This window comes from Anarrhichthys ocellatus, unplaced genomic scaffold (assembly GCF_004355925.1).
Source record: "Anarrhichthys ocellatus isolate YVR2014 unplaced genomic scaffold, GSC_Weel_1.0 scaffold32, whole genome shotgun sequence".
NCBI classification, from domain to species: domain Eukaryota; kingdom Metazoa; phylum Chordata; class Actinopteri; order Perciformes; family Anarhichadidae; genus Anarrhichthys; species Anarrhichthys ocellatus.
The window spans coordinates 4,570,768-4,593,206 of NW_022280062.1; the positions used below are offsets into that span (position 1 = coordinate 4,570,768).

At 42.3% G+C, this 22,439-nt stretch overlaps 1 protein-coding gene across 5 annotated transcripts in view; it reads right to left on the bottom strand.

Annotated features, from left to right (window-relative positions):
- Positions 1 to 794: 794 nt before the first annotated feature.
- Positions 795 to 22,439, bottom strand: part of mtcl1 (microtubule crosslinking factor 1) — a 61,779-nt gene continuing 40,134 nt past the window's right edge. Inside the window, exons 6-16 of one of the 5 annotated variants that reach the window (XR_004213370.1) lie at positions 22,323 to 22,424; positions 21,413 to 21,637; positions 19,792 to 19,962; positions 16,906 to 17,073; positions 13,301 to 13,573; positions 11,745 to 12,089; positions 11,243 to 11,319; positions 9,203 to 10,775; positions 8,979 to 9,003; positions 6,949 to 7,006; positions 2,023 to 2,042 (exon numbers count right to left, since the gene is read on the bottom strand). Coding sequence is in view for 4 of the 5 variants with exons in the window: in XM_031864922.1 (XP_031720782.1) it covers positions 1,839 to 2,042; positions 9,203 to 10,775; positions 11,243 to 11,319; positions 11,745 to 12,089; positions 13,301 to 13,573; positions 16,906 to 17,073; positions 19,792 to 19,962; positions 21,413 to 21,637; positions 22,323 to 22,424 (3,138 nt within the window). In the remaining variant the exon portion in view is untranslated. Of the gene's footprint in view, positions 2,043 to 4,734; positions 7,007 to 7,031; positions 9,004 to 9,202; positions 10,776 to 11,242; positions 11,320 to 11,744; positions 12,090 to 13,300; positions 13,574 to 16,905; positions 17,074 to 19,791; positions 19,963 to 21,412; positions 21,638 to 22,322; positions 22,425 to 22,439 lie in introns of those variants that run through there. The other 4 variants (XM_031864923.1, XM_031864922.1, XM_031864924.1 and 1 more) reach the window with 4 other exon arrangements.

Sequence of the window (22,439 nt, forward strand, 5' to 3'; positions counted from 1 at the left end):
CACACACACACACACACACACGATCCAGGATCAGTCTGTGCCAAGAACAGAAACTCAGGTCTAATGAAAGAGCGTATAATCTACCATGAGCTGTATCTAACTTTTATAATGGCGATAAACACTAAACAAGACCAACAGTTGCAAACCGTAGACTGTACATAAAAGTGTAGGGAGTCACCGCGACGTCAGCCGTTGGCTTGTGGACTACGGTTTAGAAGCCTTAAGTTTGGCATTTCGGCCGGCGCCATCTTGGTTATTTGGAACCAGAAGTGACCACATCTGGACGAGAGGGTGGAGCTGGAGAGGAGTGAGGCCCAGCGGGGCCAGTGCCATTAGCAGCTGGTGCTAGCTAGGTGCATATGTAATTCACATCAACTGTGATATTGATTGGCTAACAGAAAACAGGCTTAAAACTCTTAAGAGTGTCTTTTAGTACAATTGAACTCTGAACAACGCCATGGTGGCGACCTTTCACTTAAAGCTGCTACGTCCTTAATTATGCCCGTCTTCAAGCCTTGATAAATAATTTTAACGGGTGAGTTATATACAAAATTACTACGTGCAGTTTAATGAACGGGGATATTAGAAATAGATAAGAGAACCATTTTTTTTACTAGGCTGTGAACATGTTTAATTCTGCTGCACAGTTGGGCATTTAAACATGAGGGTCTATGGGGATGGACTCTACGCTGGAGCCAGTCTCAAGTGGCTATTTAAGGGACCTCCGTGTTGGCTCTATTTTTAAGACCTAAAGGTTGTTTCTTAATGCAAACACACACACTGAGAGGACGATGTCTTGTAAATACACATTCATGTTTATTACCATTGAGTATTTACATAAGACTATAGATCATTAGACTTTTTTGACATAGACTTTTCATTTAAAACATTCATATATTTTTTTCCCCACAATCCCTTTTTCTTGTCAAAAGAAAAAGTAATTCATATCCAATAGTAACAACTGTACAAAGACAGCCTGGTAGGTACAATAACGCACTTAAAAATTCTCCATTATTTGACTCAATGCAAATCTTGTGACAACAAAAACAACAGCTGGAGAGTTCCCAACATAATATTGTTTTTCTTTTTCCCCCCACAGCGGAGTTGAGTGATCACAAATGACTAGAGCTCGTATGTACATGCACTAAAGTGCTAGTGTTCCAAAGACATGCAAATATTTGACCGATATTTGTACAACTGCCTTCCAAATATGCATAAGGATATTCAGCTTGTTGTCAACCATCTTCTACATGTCTACTGAGCCAAACGTTCATCCCCACCTGAAAATAAATACATCAGCATCAGAAATGACATCATTCGTCTCTGCTTCAGACCCGATGAAGCAGAAGTAGTTTGTTTTTTGTTTTGTTTGTTTGCTCTCCTTGAAACTAAACAGAAAAGTCATGCTTCAAAGGCTGGCAACCAAAACACAGAAGGTTTGCTCTCATTGAAAAAAATAGTTTGAACATGAATTGATGGAGGATAATGTAAAAAAGAAAAATGTAAACAGATGAGCAGAAAAAAATCATGTAAACTTCATACAAATGCAGCAGCTGACCTACAGTTTACACACATGTGGGGTGTTATGAGTAACTCAAGTCTGTGCAGGCACCTCTTATGGAAATGTAGTTTTTAAATCTTTTTTTGATGATATTACAGTACATTCCAGGTTCTTCTAAAAAAGTTCTGGTTCCTCGATGGTCAGCTGGTGCTACTGGGTGGATCCCAACCCCCCCTTCAGGCTCCGTACGATGGGAGTCTCTAGATGTGGGGGGTTTCTGAGGTACTGGGTCTTTTAGGCTGAGGTGGAGGAGGGAGAGAGGAGGTAGAGGACGGCCTCACGCTGGCTCCTCGCCCTCCGAGATGGTCTCCCTGTGTCCCGGCGGCGGGAAGGTGAACTTCCTCTTTGTGCCCTCGCTCCACTTGGGGGAGGAGGAGGGGGAGCGGGAGGCCCAGCGCGAGGGGGGGCGGCGGTTGGCCGGGCGGGCCGGTCTCAGGAAACAGGAGTCCAGGGGTGGAGCCACCGGAGAGCGAGGCAGGTCCTGCCAATGACAAGGAGCTGTCAGTGAGGGGGGGGGGGGAAAGCAACGAGGCGAAATAAACAGGAAGTGAATAGATTTAAACATAAATGTGAAGATGTGTAAATGATGTTATGTAATAATTGAAGGGATTAATCTTCCACTTCAATTAAAGAAGGACTGAATGTGTGAAAAAGAACAATCATTTTCTCAGGCGATGTCTATTGTTTGATTGATTTCTAAATGTCTAGATCAACTAGACCAGCTCAGTTAAAGATGTTAGGTTAATCTAGGTTATAAATATAATATATTGTTGTAAAATGTGTATTCAGGAACTGACTATGAGCTGTACACTGATTATGTTTACATCCCTTCACACAAATACAGAGTAATCAGATGAAGACAATAGCTTGACTAACTACACTGAGGTATTCGCATAATTCTTATCAATTCAGATTTTCTGATATTCTTTTTTTCAATTTCAGACGAAGTAATTGTGTATCATAATATCTCGATATATGACTTCATATTGATACGATTAAATTAAAAGATGCTAAATTATCATTTTGAGTTATCGCCCAGCCCTAACCCCAACCCTTCTATCCACCAAATCAACACTAAATGGTAAGTTCTGAGGCTGCAGTTAGCGGTGGAGTTGTATTTCTAATCTCTTGGTTACCACATGAACTTATATGAGGCACAACATATTAAAGACAGCTTTAAAAGATGTAATGCTGAATATGAAGGGATGAGGAGCAAAGCAACAACTGTGGATGAAACTGAAAAAAACAAAACCAATTTTAAAGCTAAAATATAATGAATCAATAAAATCCACAGCCTCTCAGCGACTCACATTTTAACTCACCATCTGCTCAGGTAATCACGGGGTCAGATACACAGGTGTGATGTGTAATATTCAAATAAAACAATGCCTAGTTACTGCTGACCCTGACATTTACGGTGTCCCTCATTACTGTGACAGTGTTCAGTCACCCACTGATTGGATCTAATGATGCACATCTGGTTTCACTGATTGAGATAATCTGCTTTAAAATCACAAGCAAAACCACATCAAAAAATCCCAACAGGAAGTGTGTTAATACGGTTCAACAAATAAACATAGAAGCCTCTAAACAGTCCCTTATTCAAAGTAACTGAACATTTTACTGGATATAATGTTATGTTGTCAACGGACAGTGTTTAACACGGGACCATCTCCCATCTCCATCATGAGTGAAACGGGGAGAAAGCAGCCCTTTTTCAAAATAAGATCCAGTCGAATAAAACACAAGCACAAACTGCAGCCTCAAAAACGAGTGAAGGACAAACTGTCCTGGTTTATCTCTAAACATGGATGTAGTCTGTTTCGCATCCATTCATGTCACGATGACTGAGCTGCATGACAGATTAATGCAAACACAGGGGTTTATGAATCTGGTTCAAGACTGTGTATGCATATTTCTGCTGAGGCATACACACAGATTAATGGTGAGTAAATTACAGACACTTTTATGCATCTGCCCCCGAGATGAAAACAGTAAAAGTGAGCAAAAAAAAGAGTGCGATAACAAGAGAGAAAAGTGGCTGTGGGCGAGTTTTCTTCCCCCTCGGCAGAAGGATGTCAGAGTGTGATTGGGTGAATGATCACAACCGGGACATCACACCATTGGCCTGATTTATAAATAGCTCATCTCCAGGCATTAGGTTTTGGCTGAAGGATGGGAGACATCGAGTCCACAAAGTAACAATCTAGTTCTGCTAAAAATACACGGCGGTGAGGCTGCGGTGGCACGAGACGATGATGAACGAGATGAATAAAAAGACCCGCCAGAGAGTGATGTGCTACTAAAACTGCAGTTCCGATGAACTGGCGGGAAAACAAGTCACAGAGACGGATGGGCGGCGTCTCCATCAATAAATAATTTGTTTATGATTATAACTGATGAATTGTGTACACACACCGGAAATACAGAGAAGTCGTTTTTTTAATGGGCAGCTTGTGGGTTAAAACAAGGTTTCCTGTGAGATGCTAATACATCAGATCACAGGACACCACAGATCATGCAGCAGTAACGTGAACAGGAAGTCGGAGACAGGAGAGGCTGCTGAAGACAGTAACGTGAACAGCTTCACATCGACTCTGACTTCTCAGTCGATGCTTCGACCATAAAGGAGAAGTCCACCGTAAAACACTTACTGGACACTGTTGAAACCGATAATGTGATTGCTTCTGTGTGTATGTTTGAATTCTTTGTCACTATGGATAATTAGCCAAATGAAGGATTTGCAGCTAAAATATTCTGTCTTTCTTAAAACACCAACATGTTACATTATTTTTGGCCGAAGACAAGAAAGTTAAGTTGTTGTAAGGGAGAAGCACTGCACCTAAAGCACAAAAGCTAAATAAATTCACAACTGAACAAGAGTTAAGCTCTAATGCCCAATTTCATGGCACTAGAATTTGATGGACGATCATAACAGGCCAAGTCCATAAAAACGATGAAAACCAAAACTGCTACATTTCAATATGAACACTCTGATAAACGCTAACACTCAGTTTTTATAGTTGAATATTTTCATTTTGACAATAATAGATGAGGGTGAAGGGGCTTCAATAATACATTTGGCCAATGCATGAGTAAATTAACGGTTTAAAATACTGTTGAACTGAATGTGGTTTTAATACGAGATGTATTTAGTAAAAGATGCGCGTTTACATTCTCTAAGACAGCCACACCATCATTTGTGCGTACGCATCGTCTGAGACACTTCTAATTTGTTCACAGAGTACGAACAAGTAAGAAAAACGGTTTAATCACAGATCACAAATTGTGCAAGCTGTTTGTGAATGAGGCCTATTGTCTGACAAATACAAGAAATAAAAATGAATGAAAATCACTGTTAAATGTCAGGTTTTAGAAACAAAGAGCAGTGTGATCTCATCAAGATGTTTTATTAATTCACCATGTTTAGTGTCACCATGTTTAGTTAAGTAGTTTAGTTACGATATTCAACTCTGCCGACAAAGGATTATTTGACTATTTGCAGGCTAAGGGATAAACTTTCTCTCTCTCCAGGCGTACACAAGTTTCGCAGGCCAGTGTGTGAACAATATAGCGTGCATCACAAGTACATCACAAGGCTTCCCTGGCTTTTTGTTCAGAAAGAGTCTGCAGCATTTTGAACATAAAACATTACCAAATACACATTAACCGTCTTACAATATCCATGTTTTCATATTGTTTGTCTTTCAAGTTTGACTTCCTGAAAGCTTTAACAAATGTTTTTAGCAGCCGACTCTGAACTCTTGCACTTGGACTCATCATCAAGGAGAGAACGGAACTTTTTGCATTTGTTTTTCAAAAGTATTTTTGCATAATGTAGGAAATGACTAACTGAACTACAAGCAGGCGTAAAAATACGCCGACAGGCTGATAACATGTTATATAACAGTGTAGGAGCATCTGATGGTGGATCTTCCCTTTAAGCATGCACAATGAACCAGAGAAAGCAGTTAATATCCACCAGGTGTCAAACACAACCCCAACAGGTGATAGAATGTAGAAAGTGATGAGTGTTAGAAGCAGTCGTCCTCGGTTAATCTTTCGAGGACTCGTTAGTGCGAGAGGAAATGGCTATAGGGGGAACTGTAAGAGGGAAGAGGAAAGAAAGCACTGTATGGACAAAAGGGTGAAAATAGTAAAACATCCCAAGAAAACGTCACAGTCCATCAAGTCGCACAACGTGGTGACAAAAAAGAGGAGCACCTGGTAGAAACACAATGTTAGAATAATCCAGGTTATCACTATTATTATATGCAGGGCCCCCAAAACAACCTGCACCGAGGAATGCGTGAAACGTCCAAAAGAGTCAATTTGTTTTGTGTCAGGTTTTCAGCAGTCAAGACACAATCTGACGACTCTTTGGATCACGTGGACTGAGTTTGCTTTAAAGGACCATAACGGCAGTTTTGCAGGATCCTTCCCGTTAATGTCAAATCACATATAATTATTACCGCCAAACTTTGTTTTTCGTTTCTTCTCTGGGTGGTATGACAATCAACTTGTTGAACCGTGAAAAACTACTTGAGATGCGTACTTCATTACAGGTAATGTTTCAGTTTTTTGTGAATGAAATGTGTCGTCAGAGGAGTGCATCTATGTTCCTCTGCTCAGTATCCTCTTGACTTATTAAGGGCTTGAATTTCAAAGGGTTTTATGTTCCCAGTGTCCTTAATCTCTTACAATGAGGACCCTGGGAACATGGGGATGACTTGTCATCCCACACTAACGCTGTGCAGAGAGCAGGAATTGTTGCACCGATTACTTTTTAAAAGTCTGACCTGCCGATTCAGATTATTGCAGATTTTCAATTTTCTTTCAAAGAATTATCATTGACAGCAAAGCTCCCGACTTTTTTTCCCCACCACCCTAATAAATAATTTAAATCGTCCTAAAGTCAGAAACCGTCAAAAATTCTAAATTTGATCTTTTTACTTTGTTATGGTCATCAAGTGGTTATTTGCATACAATTTTCATACCGTTTTGGCTGAAAATGTTTTTAAATCGAATAATCTCAACATGTATGGTATGACACTAGAAAACAGTAGATGTGATTTATGTGGTTGATGGCATTAAACATGCAAAAAAACACCATTATGGTCCTTTAAAAAACAGATGATCTATAACAAAGAAACTGATCATGCGTGCATTAACACAAAGATACAGATGTATGGCCGTCGCACAACTTTTGACACCACTCCGATGGCTTCACACACTGTCACTCTGCCGTCCTGTGAAGCATGCATTGATGAAGAGGGTGAGGGTGAGGAGGCGGAGGAGGAGGAGGGGTCTGCAGGACGGGAGGTGAGAGGTCCGTGTGGCTGGTGAACCCACCGCATAGAGGAAGAGGAGGAGGAAGAGGAACTTACATCACGGAGACAAGCAGAGTTAGAGTCCCCAAGGAGTTGTTAGTATGACAGTGTGGTTCTGGATCAGAGCACAGCGGACAAGGAGGAGGGGAAGGGAGAGATAAAGCCCAGAGGGGAGGAGAGAGAGGGGGGGGAGATAGAGCGGGAAATGTTAATTGGTAAAATTGGGTAAAGAGGAAGTCTGATAAGTCTAGCATATCAAAGGCAGAGAGGTTTACCAGAAGAAATAAGGTGGCTGATTTCAGTTTGCAGACCACACAGAGAGCTAAACACACACCCATTCACTTTAGACCTGGAAAAAAACACACGTGGGACCTTGATGTAGATACACAGGCCGGGCGGATATTGTTGGAGATAAATAAAAACACGGCTACAAATAAACCAAACACGGGTTGGATGATGTGACGATATACACCGCGATAAAGGTGATAAAGTTACTACCAAGAGAGATCTGTCGTCCACTGTGTTGCTCAAACGTTTAGTCGATTTATCAATCGATCAGAAAATGAATCGAAAATAATCATTTGTCATTTATTTAAGCAAATATGAAAAACATTTGCTGATTTTAGCTTTTCAAATGTAACATTGTGCTGTTTTATTTCTGTTTTATAATGTATCGCCGCATATTTTTACATTTAGTCGAACACAACAAACAACATGATGACTTTGGGAAATTTTGATGGGAAAGTATTTTTTTTGAACAATTAAACTAAAATAATCGCTGCAGCTGTAATTCACCTAAAAGCAACAAGTCTGGTTGTTTCATCTGAGGACAGTTTGAATTTCCAGACAATGTGCTAGCTTGTCTCTGTTTTATATCACTCAGTATCTTTCGGTTACACAAAACAAGGAATTTTGAAGACCTCTACAAGATTGTGATTGTACTTTTTTTTTTTTCCATTGTTTTCTGAGACACAACCAAACTAATGAAGAGTTAAGTGATCATTTATTCACTGGATTATCAAAAAACAGACTGTAAACCTACTTTTCCAGCAAATACACCGTTTTGTGAAACATATAGCTTTGGTTATAGTTCATTTGGTTCATTGGTGGGAATTTTGAATTGTTTGAAAGGGACTTTTGATGACGACATTTTCCTTTCCCCCCACTTATCTGTGTATATTTATCCATTTGAGGCACACACGATACATCCGTATCCAGGTCTATAGTATGATATCAACATATTGAGTGCTAAACTACCGTCGCAATCCATTATTTCCATCCGTCATGCACAGAAGGCATCACTTAGTGAATGACTGCAGAAAACACACACTCCACTATCATCCATAAAATCACATATCAGACTCTAATTTTACTCTTGTCTGTTCTGCAGATCAGTGAGCAGCTTGAGCAGCTTATCATGAACTATCGTTCATGATAGTGAACATATTAATCAGCAGATGTGGGATTGTGTTGCTGTTGTGTTGCATGCTATGGTTTCAAATATACAGCGCGTCTCTTGGTATATTGTTTTAATGTACAGCTTTAATACAGCATGACCTACTTTTCTGAAGTTTTAATCTGTCTTTTGTGGCGTGCTGGTAAATACAGTGGACTGAAAGCATTTTTCTTTATATTTCATCATTTAAACATGACCAGAAAGATGGTTTTCTGTCTGTCATTTATTTTTTTTCCCACAGGTCAGCTGAATGGGTGGTGAAGAGGGCCCGACCGACGTGTCAGCGCACCTGTTCTTGGTTTATTTTGGTATAGGAGAAATCAAATTGCTTCAAAAACTGGAGCCCCATAAAATGCCGGTTGAACATTTAATCTGAGAATTGCAAATAATGATAAATGATGTAACTCTGTAACTGTCATCTCACTCAGATCATTACTGTGAGATCATTCATTTCACTTCCCCAGTTATCCGACACATAAATCAGGTTTCGGTCGGGCCTCAGTGAACGTTAAAGCACAGAAATAAGACAAACTACAAGAAGAAAGTACAGAAGAAGAAGAAACCGTGAAGAGCGTACAGCCATGAAGAAAAGTTCAGTATTTTTGAAGAGGGTCAGATATTTTGACATTACCATTGCATCAGTCAGTGCTTTCCATCTGAGAAAAAAGCAACATTTTAGTGATATTACAGCGTAGTTGTTAAGCTTTTTCTCTGATTAACCACAGATGCCTTAAAGTTTGTCTTCAACCATTACAAGGAAAATCCAAGGCAAAGTCATAAACATTTTTGCGTCATAAAACACGGGCCCCAGATCAAATGAATGAAGCGCTGAATCCAGTGCGTCTGCATATTTACCTCCATACTTCCAGACTGTCCTCTGTCTGAGTCGGCCTGCCTGCTGCTGTCTCTGCTGTGGCTGCTTTGTCCTCCAGCCTGCAGCCGCCGCTCCTCTCTAAAGCTCTGCTCCTGCAACTTCTTGTTAAGGATGCGGGCTGTGTTTTCAGCCAACGTGTAGCCCGGCGGGGCCGACAGGTCCTGCCTTATGCTCACCACCTCTGGGTTTTTGTCCCCCTGCGTCTCCACTATAAGCTGCACGGGGCTTGGCGAGCGCCCGCGAACGATCCGCAAGCACTCGTTCCTGGGGTCCGTGGCGAGAGCCCCGTGGGCAGGGCTGGGATCGGTGGTGGAGGGAGGGGTGGGGTGAGAGCGACTGGGGGACTTGTTGAACTTCTGCATGGAGTCGTAGGCCACGGGGTTGTGGTCGATGATGTTGAAGAGGCTGGAGAGGCCGTCGTTGATGGTGGTATGGACGGGGCTGTCGCGAGTGGTGGTGGAGCGGGCCCACGCCGACTCGTTGTTGGCCTTCTGCGGTGTGGTGGGGGTGGGAGCGCGGTTGGTGTTGGGTACCTCAACCTTGTTGGACGTGGACAGTTTGCGCTGAAGCTTGGGCGAGCCGTACTTTGGCGAGCAACAGGGTCGCTCAAACTTACTCTGTACGACAGGAGAGTACTGAACCTTTCTCAGGCTGCGCGACGGGGAAGAAATAGGCGTCCCGCCACCTTTCGGGGTGAGGCAGCGGTGGGGGCTGCTGGTCAGGTTCCTCAACAGGTCCGTTTGTAGACCCACACTGATGGTCTGAGTGGTCTGAGTGCCTCGCGTGGTCAATCCGTTGGTCTGGCAGGCGGTGTCCCTAACGACGGGCCCTGGCGGTGAACGGATGGCGTTCCTCACAGAGATGGCCACCTCCTTCATGTCGTCACTCATGTTCCTGGAGAGCTGAAGCTCCAGAGAGGAGGTGAAGCCCACAGTGGGGCAGATAGGAGACTGGCTAGGAGAAGTCCTCAACGCCCCACCGTCCAGGAGCCCACATGCCCACCTCCCACTGCTGAACACCTCATCTGACCCGCTGGCTCTCACCCCAGCCTCTCCTCCGCCCCTGGCTTTGGTCCCTTTGGCGTACAGGAAGTCTGGGTCTTGCGCAGTAGGGCGCTCAGTTGCCCCAGGTCTGGTGGGGCTGTGGAGCATGTGGACCCCATAGTGGTCCACTCCCACCCCTGCTGCCCCCGCTCCGTTGCCCCTCAGCGGGGACTTGTGGCAGTGCTCGGGGCTGCTCAGGGTGCTGGTGGTCAGGGTGGCGCTGGTGGTGAGGAACCAGGAGGCAGGCTGGAATGGTTCAAGAAGGAGCTCCCCTCCCCGGGCCTCGGGGGGTTTGTCTGTCCACACTTCCAGGGCAGGATCCCGGCCAGAGGTGGATGCTGGAAAGTCCCAGCCCTTATTGTTGAACTCCTCAATGTACTTGAGGTCGTCCGGGGACAGAGGCGGGGTGACGTCGTCTTGGTCCAGATCACCGTGGCGAGTCTTGTCGGGGAGGAACGGCGAGCTGTCCATTAACCGCTGGAAGTCGCTCATGGAGCACACAGACTTGGCTCTGGACAGGACACAGTTCAGACACAGTTCACTAACACTGAAACCAAACATCACAACCCAATCATGATCTCATATCCTTTAGAATTCCCACTACTGACAGTCAATCCTAAATATGCGTTTATTTTGAAAAGCAACTTAATGCTTTTAAATGTTTTAAAAATGTCAAAATTATTTAACAGGACTGTGAGCTGGATTTATTCCTCGCCATAACATAAACCTTCTCAGGCAAACTCCCTGTTACTTCAAGTAACAGTTAATAGAATCAATATCCAATCTCTCCAGGGATTGATGTGTATGTATGAGCAACAGAAATTCTGCAGGAGGCTGAATAATCAGTCAGACCAGTTCTTGGTGACGTATTTACCGTTGACATCTATTAAAATGCAGCAGAATAAATTTTACGGAATAGTTTACCCATTAAAACACTCTTTGAACTCAGTTTGACTTGAAGCTTTTTCATGAGGTTACCTGAGCAGACTCCCACCGCCCATCTCGTCATCTGGGCTCGCAAGATCTACTTCTCTCTCCGAAATCTCATTCAGGGCCTGAAGCAAAACAGATACAACAGTTAAATCATGTGGAAAAGTCTTCAGTGTAGGACGATGTATAGGCACTAACGTCAGGGGGAAAAAAACAAACAATGACTAAAACACAACTAAAACAAATTTTGAAAGCGTTCTGGCACCATTTTAGCACCACTATCATTTCATTGAGTGGTTTGAAATCTGGCTGCTGCTAATGAAATAGTCTTGCCTGTTCTGGACCAATTAATTAACCATTTCATCTTTAATCACAAAATAGAGAAAAATGGCCATTTTGTCATTTATATTATGGCTTAAGAACAATACATAACTTCCCAAATGTCCGTGCTGCACTTCATATCTCTGCCACTTTGGTGCAAATTGATTTTATGTGTTAAAGCACTACATCAGTAAAGGTGACTTGACGTGACTTGACTGGTGTATGTTACCTCCTTCATGCAGGGGAACCTCTTCTCACTATCCAGTCTTGAGGGTGAAGGGACCTCCAGGCCGCTGAGGGGGTCCAGAGACAGCGCGTCCAGGAACAGGTTCTCCGTGGGGCCTTTCAGCCTCATCGCAGCCCCTTGCTCCTCCAGCATGACTTCAGAGTCAGAGTGGGAGCGCATGGGAGGAGCAGCAGGGACGGGTGTGGACGTACAGGGGGAGCGTGGGGAGCGCGGCGACCGGGGGGCGTTGCAGGGACTGTCCTGAGGAAAGAACACACCTCTATGGTCCGAGCCACCTTCTATGACGTCGATGCCCTCACCCCACCGGGTGTTCAGCTCTCTCTGCATCTGCACAAAGAATGACACACACAGATATCAGGTTTTTTCAATGGAGTCTGGTGACTTTAAAGAGGGAATAGTCAATAGCCTCAGTTCTCCGTTGGAAAGGGCTGTCCGATGGGAAGGTAAAGAGGTGAAAATATTTTAATATAGCGTACACTTAAACTGAAACTTTTTTTTGGGTGAACCTCTCTATCAGTTGTCTAAATTACATTTTTCTGCTTCCCCGGTCCATAGATGTGTTGCTCCCGTGATGGTACTCCTGTCTGTTTTTAGCTAAACTGGGGGCGTTACTGTTGCTAAACTGTAAAACATTACAGCCTGACTGATACTGGATTTACTAGGCAAATACTAATATTGATATTTAAGAGTTAAGCACAACTCGGATAACAATATATCAATCAATAATCCTCTTTTACTTAAACGCACAACATAAACAAACATTTTGATATGGATCCCTTCATCTTAATCTTTGGCATTTCTGCACTGACATTTATTGTTATTTATTGGTGCGCCAGTACAAATATAGAACAATAACTCCATAAATATTCCTGGTCGAGGGGATGTATTACCCTTGTAAGGTCCTTCACATTTACATTATTCTTAATTTATGCAGTGGCAGGCTTTCTTCACATATGAACACCTTGCTTTCCTTTAACATAAGAAACTGTGAGCTACTGAGTAATCCTCCTGCAACATTCGGGCTTTAGTGCCTTGCTTCATGCTCGAGGTTTAAGAAGAACAACTACATCACTCGTTGACTTTCACCCTGCCAGTCTGAGCAGTTCAGTTGGTGACCTGTGCTTTATAGTCAGAATACGCATCGCTGAATAATGCATCTACTTCCTGCTCTGTGTCTCTATATTCAATCAGTATCAGCAGTTTTACTATCTGTTTTCAGAGTAATTATTCCAGCCACTGCTTTATATGTTAATATTCTCACACTCGCATCATATTAACCAGCTCATGTTCCTGTTTCCTGCCCTTTACATGACACACAAGCGAGGTGAGACGCTGCAGTTCTTCTAACTAAATTAATAGAGAGCATCAATTATTCAGTAATCCTGAGTATTTATTAAATCTACCCTTGACTGGAGGTAAGCAAGAAATATGTTCTTTGGATGAACCTCTCCTCTTGTTTGAAGGCTCAAAAATTTTTCACCCCGTCATTCTTCTACTATAACTCTTCTTTTCTCTTTCCACCTCATCCTGTCTCTCACCCTCTCCATCTTGCGTTGGAGCTCCCTCATGCCGCCGTCCCACTCCTGCCTTTCCCGGTCGAAGCGCTCCAGCAGTTCTCCCCTCTCGCGGCTCCACATCTTCTCTCCGTGCTGCAGCTTCCAGCGGAGGTCCAGGGAGGTGCTGTGGCTGTCGGCCAGCAGACGCCGGTGCTCCTCGCGCTCCAGCTTCAAGGGCCACTTGGGTTCTTCGGCCGGTTCCCCTTCACCTCCCTGAGCTTCGCCTCGCACCTTGCCCTGTGCCTCCTCCTCCAGCTGGTCAAAGAGCAAAGACACAGGGATGTTGGGTTGATTAGTCATTATTAAGACAATTATTATGCTGCACAGTATACAAAGAAAAAATAAATCAACACAGGGCATCAATTATTCAGTAATCGTGAGTACAACTCCGCTCTGAAGATGGACCATAGTGGGTAGAGGAATTACTATGTTTGGCGTGATGACGTTTAAAGTCCCCGACAGCCGCTGTCGTCTCATTTACCCACTTGTTAACAACCTCCTTTTTAAGACACAAAAAAGCTTAAAAATGAATTTAAGGGATATTTACTGACGTATTTTATGTCGTAGAACAAAACGTTAAACTCTCCTATGGTTGTGTTCACCACAGACCTTATTTCAAGCATCAAACCAAAAGCCCAGCCAAAAAAAACCCATTAACTTCAAGAGGAGCGAACAGGAAATGCAAAAACGCTGATTCATCTCTGGGTTTTAGGACTAATTTCTGCAACACTCTATGTGCAAACGGATCTGTTACTGAAATTGGACATTCTGTTACCTGAAGCAACACATCCCTACCTACGAGGACCCCTGCATTGTTTTAATGCAGGGCTGTTTTCAGTGTGAACACCCGCTAATACAGTGCATATAAACCACTGAACGTAAATCCCTCCTATTCACAAAGCAACACAATGAGATTAGGAAAAGGTAAAATTACTAGTAGTTGTTTTGTAGCCGACAGAGACACACAGTACAAACGTGAGTGATGGCTGCCCTCCCGAATTTATATTTCAAACCACTCCCTGGTGGAAGGACATGAACCGAGGATTCAGACGAACGGCAGAAATCTTCAAAGCTTGCAGAGCGACTGAGGGAAGCTACAACAGAGCTTTGTAATCTTCAGACGGGCTTTGATCCCTCAACATAGTGGTACAAACCAGAGTCTGCAGCACTGGACCTATGTGAAGAGCAAGTCAAGGCTGCCTTGAAACCTCAGCTTACATAACTCCCATTCAAATGTTTGTCTTGTCTACGTTTACACTGGGTTTGAGAACTGTCTGGTTACATACATGAGAGGAGAATGTGCAGTAAGAGCTGCTGACTGAATGCTAAGAGCCAAGATGCTAGACATTATAAATATAGCCGGACATTCAGAAGGCTTGAGACTAGAGAATGAAACATGAGCCAGCCTGATATTAATACCTCAAAAATGAATCCACATCTAAAGACGCAGGTGAGGGTAATTTCCAATTCTGCTCTGCTCTACTGGGCTGCGTAATAATCCTGACTACAAACCAGGGGTTTAGGGGCATATTTCAGAAGTCTTAATCAGGACGAAGCACAGTGGAGCAAGAGAAGAACTCAACAAGGTGTTATCAGAGGAAACTAAGTAAGTAAATTAGTTCTCGTATGCCCTCGGTGACCGCTGCTCTGTGGAAGGATACGAGCCGTGTAAAAGATGATGAGATTAATAGCATGAGAGTTAAAAAGATAATCCTCTCCCCTTTAAATCAATTGCTTAATTCGTTCCTCAAGTTGCAGTTCATTTTTTTATCAGACATAGCTGGGAGAAGACACTACTCTGCCACTGTCGGTCTCAGATTTTATCTTCCAATACATGTGGTCAAGAAACAACATGTTCAATGTCCTTTAAATTGATTACAAGCGTTGCTTTTTCCACATTGTTGGCCACCTGTCCTGATCGTGCTCCGCCCAAAGGGAAAGAAAATCTCGAGATGGAGTCAGACACAGCAGACAATGAGGCTCCGACTGCACCGCAAAACATCATGAGTAAATCCCTCTGGGCCACACTGTTGTACCTTTCCTTCAGTTCTTCCACTCAAAACTTAGTATTGATCTTTTTGTCTACCATGAAATTCAAACACATTCTCTTAGTTGTCTTTGGATTTAGATTTCTTTCGTTGATTAGTCATTTTTGAATGATTTTTTCATACTGAATGACTTATTTCCAAGAATTTTGATATTTTCCGGGTGCTCCGCTCTCCTTAAGGCCATTCGATTTCATAGAGAACCTAGTGAGGCGAGCACTATATACATTTCATATGGTTTTTGGGTGAACTCTTCCTTTAAGTACAGTACTTGAGTAAATTTACTTTGTTACTTTCCACCATTGTCGTCTAGTCTTGATGGCCAATGCCAATAACATGAGGTTGGTCCTGACAACAACTACATACATTAAAAATAGTCTATGTCTTCACATCTAAAGCCACTAAATGTTGGTGTAGCATTTTAATATTTCCCACGTTGGTTTCCCCAAATGTGGGATTGGCTCATTTCTCTGCAAACAGGCAGAGTACTTCGTAATGTGAGCAGGGTTATTCAACTGTTTACCTTGCAATAGTCGCCACCAAAGACAAAAAAACAATTGTCAAGTGAGAACTTTCAAGAGTTGTAAAGTCCTGTTTTGTGGTGTTTATGCATCTGATAAATCCTCAGACTCATGGATGCGTTTCTCAAACTGCTGTATTTCATCATCTCAGCCCCCTGTGTTTATAGTGTGCTGGTTTTGGACTTTTCATTCTATCTTTTTTTTTTATCATTTCTTGTCATTGTATAAGACCGGGTTGCACACACAATGCAGCCGTATTCCCTTAATGCAACACAAGAAAAACAAAAAACAAAACAAAATCAGTTGTGCACTCCTGTAGTGCATTTTTTGAATTTGTATAAAGAGGAAAGTACAAACAAAAACACATCTGCACAGATAATATAGCCACAACAAAAAATATTTGGAGAAAAAACAGGTTGGAGGCCTTATACTATAACTGTGAATTTAAACATTTTTGACATTGACCTAATTACCTCTGAACTCCGTACGAAATAAGCGATATCAGCTAGCCATGTTCTCTTATCTGGTTTAAATCAATATACTCTGATCCTAATCTACAAAGTATTCAAACTTCCATTAGGAATATAAGAGAGTGCTTTAAGCCGCTTTGAGTTCACTTAGAAGTGCCGGATGAATGCTTCAGTTTCCACAGTGACAGACTCATTAGTGCCAAGCAGGCAATTCATCATATTCTCATCTTATTGGAAGCTGTCCTTCCTGTTTCAATTTAATTGTTGAGGGGTGATTATGAATTGTATTTTGTCCATTTGTTTGTCACTTGGGATATGGATCAAGGCCCAACTTAATTCCATTGCTGTACTCCCAAAATGACAGGGATCGGCCTTTAGGGGAAGTTAAAAAAACAATAAAAAGATTTGGTTTTTTTCTCCTTATCACGGCTTTGCCCTGAGTGGGATTTCATCCATGGAGAAGGCAACATGTTTACTGTCACCTTGCTGCTTATTGAATGCACCGCTAGTTTTCTATCCCCTTAAGGTGGGCGCTGAGACGCCATCTGTACCTGGGCTAACTGGCACTTCATCTCTGCCCACTTGACCTCCCAGGCGGCTTTGTCATTGGCGTAGGACTGCTGCAGTTGGCATCGCCGTGACTCCTCCTCCTGCAGCTCCATTTGAAACTCCTCCAGCAGCGTCCGCAGGGCCTGCAGCACTTGCCGGTTCTCCCCAAACTGTACGAAGCGGATCGAGACAAAACAATCATTTAGGAAAGGTTAATCCAACACACTCAGACACACACATGGACATGGCAAGTTCAGCAAGTTCTGTCCTTATCTCGATGGGCTTGTCTCTTGTTTGTATCTGACCTTTGTTTGTCTGTAAAGCTCTTTGGGACAAACCTGCTTTGTGAGTGCTTTATAAATCAATTTCACTTGAACTTCTCCATCCGGTTTCCCATCTGTCTCCTGCTCCTCTTCTTCTTTTATCCCTGTCCTTTCCCATCCTACCTTGACAATTAAACACTAAAACCTGTACACACAGTTGGGTGTAGATATAAAATCCTACGTTCAAAAATCCTAACTTGAAATTAAGTGAAATCCCTCTGAGTAGTGCAGTAATTAAAGCTGTGAAAACAAAAACCTCTTTGAAGACCAAGTATTTATTTTAGTCCATTTTCGATGCAGAGGGTTTGAGACAGTGAAGAGCATGTTTTTCCTGCTCAGAGAGCTGTTTGCCTCTGGTGGTCCTGCTGTGGAGACTCCTCAGGTCTTGGCAGGAGGCAGTGAAGCACAAAGGAGTCTGTGAGTAAAACATCACCTCGAGGTTTCACTACAGCGCCGCCGGCTCTGCCAGCCTGGGCTGTGAACACGATATCAGCTCAGGTGCTAAAAGGCCAGTGCACTTCAGTCCAGTATAACCAGGAAAAAAAGGGGGCCTCACATGAGCAACTTTCCATAAGAGCATAAATGACAACCTTCCTTTTGTGTATCTAAATATGCATCTTGTAAATAATCACAGTTAGGTTTACATTCAGCGTTTTTCACCAAAGCACAGTTATGTGTATCCATGAGGTCTGACAAATGTGTCCAACGCTTTTCCTTCTTCAAATCATTATATGATTATATATAAATATATATATTTTTCTACAAAAAAATAAATAATGCCATCAGAAGATGCTATAATCCCATTTTTGTATCTTCCCCTCCTGGGATTTTCCCCCTCTGCAGCAGCCGTCAGCACCCAGGAGCTTTGGCAAGATGCAGTGACACGGGTACTTTTCAATAATTCACATGCACGTCTTTTGATGTGGGAGGGAGCCAGACTACAAGGAGAAAACTCACCTCCATGTGTTTGCTGCGACACAGAAAGGGCCCAGTCCCTCTTGCAGTGAGGTGACAGTGCCTACCAGTGTGCTGGCCGGCTAAATAAAAATCCCTGCCCAATTAAATTTTGTTCCAGGTATTTCAAGCTGATTTGAGAACTATTATGTCACAGTAAGGTTTAACAGTATCATACATCGGCAGCACCAGAGGGAATGAATCAGGATTTTTTCCCTCACCAAGCCGCCAAACTGCCTGTCCAAGTCTTCAGTGAAAACTTTCAACGACCTCTCTACGGCTTAACGCACTATTATCTCACCCTGGCTGCAGGACTGATCGTCTGCTCTGCCGTAGTGTGCAAATGATTACTAAAGCAAGGCGGCATTTCTGCTCCCATGGACGAAGCTTAATATATTCTACCGGGCGTGCTGATTGAAACTGAAGAAAAAAAAATCTCACAAAGTAAAGCAAGAACGTCAGATCACCGAACAAAACATTTTTATGATGTGGAAAAAAAATCAAAACACAGCAAAGTAGAGCACTTAGGCCTTCTTAATAATACATCCACCCCCAAATACTTATGTACATTCTTTAGTCTTACAGCGGACATACTGATCTCAACACACGCTACGTCAGAGTGAAACCTTCGGCGGTATGAAGAACAGAAGCTCCTTTTGTCTTCTTTGCATTTAACTGATGAGTGTCCATGTTTTTGTGTCCTCAAAAGTAATTGCTGCCTCTAACTAGTTATCTCGGCCAAATTTCTCATCTGCATACCATGCCAAACTGCTCTAATAAGCGGCTGCCAAACATGCATTTGAAACAATGAACGAGAGAAATGTAAAAGCTCAACACACACACAGAGTTACTACGATAAAAATTAACATTTGTTTTTACAAACACTTGAAATGATGAAAGCACTTGCAAATGACCAGGTAGTACAACATGTAAACCATACTATTTCTTTGTACTACAACTTTACAGTTATAGTGTTCATTATATGTATGTTTTTATGCGAGTATATATACTATATGTAACTGTATACTATCTTTATTTAGTATAGGATTCTCCCTTGCTACAATTACTGAAGTGTTTCTATTGTATTTTACTTATTTTGTTTTTCTTCTTCAATATTTTTGTATTAATTAACATTTCTATGTGTGTAGCATGGACGGGCTACATTAAATGAATCTACTGTGAAAAATAAAGGTGAATAAGTAAGGACTCTGGCATGGACTAATGCACATGCTTAGGAATTCATCTGTATAGTTATAATTCATACAACACAAACTTATAAAACAAAGAATATGTTGTTTCCAAAGCATGATGAAACAAAATTAGTTTGACAGAGCAGCGAAAGCTAAATAATGTGCTGATTTTAAGCTGTGTGTAGGTTTTTGAAAACGCTATGGACCCTCTTGTCTCCGCTGTATTTAATTTTTCACCATAGGCCCAGGTAAATCTGTTTGAAAGCTTCTAGATCACAACATGGCTGATGAACTGAAAACTTGACTCTTGTTAAATAATGCTATGTTCAGAAAGTTGAGTCACTGAAATTGCAAATTTTCATAATTTTGTCTTAATAAAATGAATCCCAAAAACCAGCGGAGGAGTTGTAAACGTGAGTACCTGTCTTTGATGCTGCAGGTGTCGATCAGGCGACGGCAGAGGGATGATGGGCCCGGGGTTGGGGACGTTCCCTGGAGACTGTGGTAAACACGGTCTGTCGTCTCGATCCGACTCACCCTCCGCCTGCTCCGTTATCACTCCCAGCTCTGGGATGCCCTCCAACTTCTCAAACTGGAACAGATGATACGGCCATGAAAAGCCTGTGTTTTAAATCACGCACTAATTTATTCTGTACCAACACATTCTGTTTCAGGCTCACAGTCGCTGAGCTTATCCCAGCATGCAATGGGGCAGAAGGCAGAGAAACGCCTAATTTTCCTCATTTGTCGAATGCTCAGTACTTCCCAATCGCATGCATCTTCGCAAACAACCTTATCATTTAAAATACTTCGGACTTGCGCGTCAATGCAAGTGTTTATGCAGAGGCGCTTTAAGTAGAAGTGAAGATGCACACGTTTGGGAAGTAGTGAGCATACCACTGGATAAATTAGAATGGGATTATACTGCACAAGTTGTTAAACGCGTTTTTTTTTTTTTTTTACGTTTTTCCGATTCTTCGTTCAACATGGAAGCATGCAAGAAAAAAAAAAAGTTTTCTTCGAGAATTCAAGGTAACACGGGGTGATATACAAATGGTGATTTTGTGGGTGAAGCAATCCTTTAAGGGCTTTAAAAATAAACCTGACTTGAGAAAATGTTCTGTTGGGATTCAATGTCAAGTCAAGGGCGGGTGGTAAACTTCCCGCAAGGTACACATGGGCTGCACACTGCTGCACCATCTGTAGACTCAAATTAGGTTTCACAAGATGCTGCATGAATACACTGATGTCAACAGAAAATTCAGGAGAAAAGACTTCCCGGTAAAGAGCCAAACAGCTCTGTGGTCTCTGGGGAGGTGCAGTGCAGAGCTATGAATTTGTATCATGTGATCTTTCCCGAAAAACAAAACAAAACCAGCAAAACGTGAATGTCACAAATCAGCCGTTAGTACAAGAAGATAAGATGAAAAAGTGAAACATCGACCAATGAATCAACAAGCTGAATAACAAATGGAGTCGCTCAATCAGCCGGGCGACCAATTAAGCAGACTATCAATCATGCCGACCTGCTCCCTGGTGGGAAGTATTGACCTGAACGGGGTTCAGGAAGAGTCGCTTTGTTGCCATCTCATTCCTAGTGATCGACTCAGCACACAACCACTGGTTGATTGCTCTTGAAACGTTTTATTATTTTTATTTTTATTTTTATGTACTTCTAATTATTTCTGTCCTTGTGCTGCTGAAATACCTGAATTCCCCCTCTGGCAATCAATATCAATCCTTGGAAAAGGATTTTTAAATCTTAGGACTATTCTCCAAAAAAAAGGTTAAATAAAACAAAAATACATTCAGTATGTACAAATACTGTACATTTACAACTGATTTCTCCTTATTGAAATGCCTTTACGTTTCAACATGATGTCTCCTTCGAACGGTTCATGTATAAATGTTTTGTTACAATATTTGTACGTATAAAACAACTTCACAAAATCATACAGGTAGACAGGTAGAGCAATGTATGAGTGCTGGGAGATATTTGAAAAACCTCAATGTGCCTCCGACGTATTAAACCCCTGACTCACCTCCGGGTTCGCCGTCTCCTCTTCGGAGTCGTCCTTGCGGCCGAGCCTCCAGTGCATGAGGATCCACCTGAGCTTCATGTAGAAGATGATGTTGTTGCGTCTGAAGAGGCGAACCTCCTGTTGCAGCAGGGCTCTCTCCTGAGGCCAGGGCACCTCATGGGTCTGAAGTCCCTGCAACTCCAGACCTGCACGCTGGGCCTCCAGACGCAGTCGCTCGTCTTCCTGCTGTGGAAGGGACCGGAGGAAAGACGAGCTTCACATTGACAGTAAAAGGGTTCATTCCAAAACCGTCATACTCAAATAATAATGGTTAGTGAGTAAGTGAGGATATGCAAACTCATGCAATGCTTCAGTAGGTCTATTGGTTAAATAATAAATATATCTTGTGATAATTTATGGCCAGAAATTTGTATATATATATAGATATATATATATATATAGGCCTAAATATATCCAAATTGCTTTTTTGTCCAACCAACGGTAAAAAAAACAAAACCCAAAGACGTTCTGTTTAATTTCAGAATATTAAGAAAACTAGGACATTTCTATGATTGCTTTATGATTTTGTGTGCTTAAAATGCCAAAACGTTTAGATGTTAAATCATAGACCCAGACTTCTACGTACCATTTCTTTTATTTTTTTCAACTTTTCATCTTTGATTAAAAGGATAACGTTGTACAAAAAAGGGGCTTAGTGTAAATTGCATGCGACATAATGGAGACAGCTCAACATCCATCAAAGTCTAAAACAAAATTCAGTTATGGATATTAAAGCAAAACTTTCTTTCCTCTCCAGTGGTGACACATAATTAATATCATGTTGAAACTCCAGCAACGATAGCGGAACAAATGAAGTGTGATGCTGGTGCTCTTACGCTCACACATTGTGTGACTGACGGCATTACTGTACCTGAGGAAGAGGAACGACAGCCTCTTGCTCCTCCGTCGCTGCTCTCAGACTTCGCTCGTGATCCAGACGAAATTGGATGTCAGCAGCAGGCGTGTCCCGGAGCTGAACCCACAACAG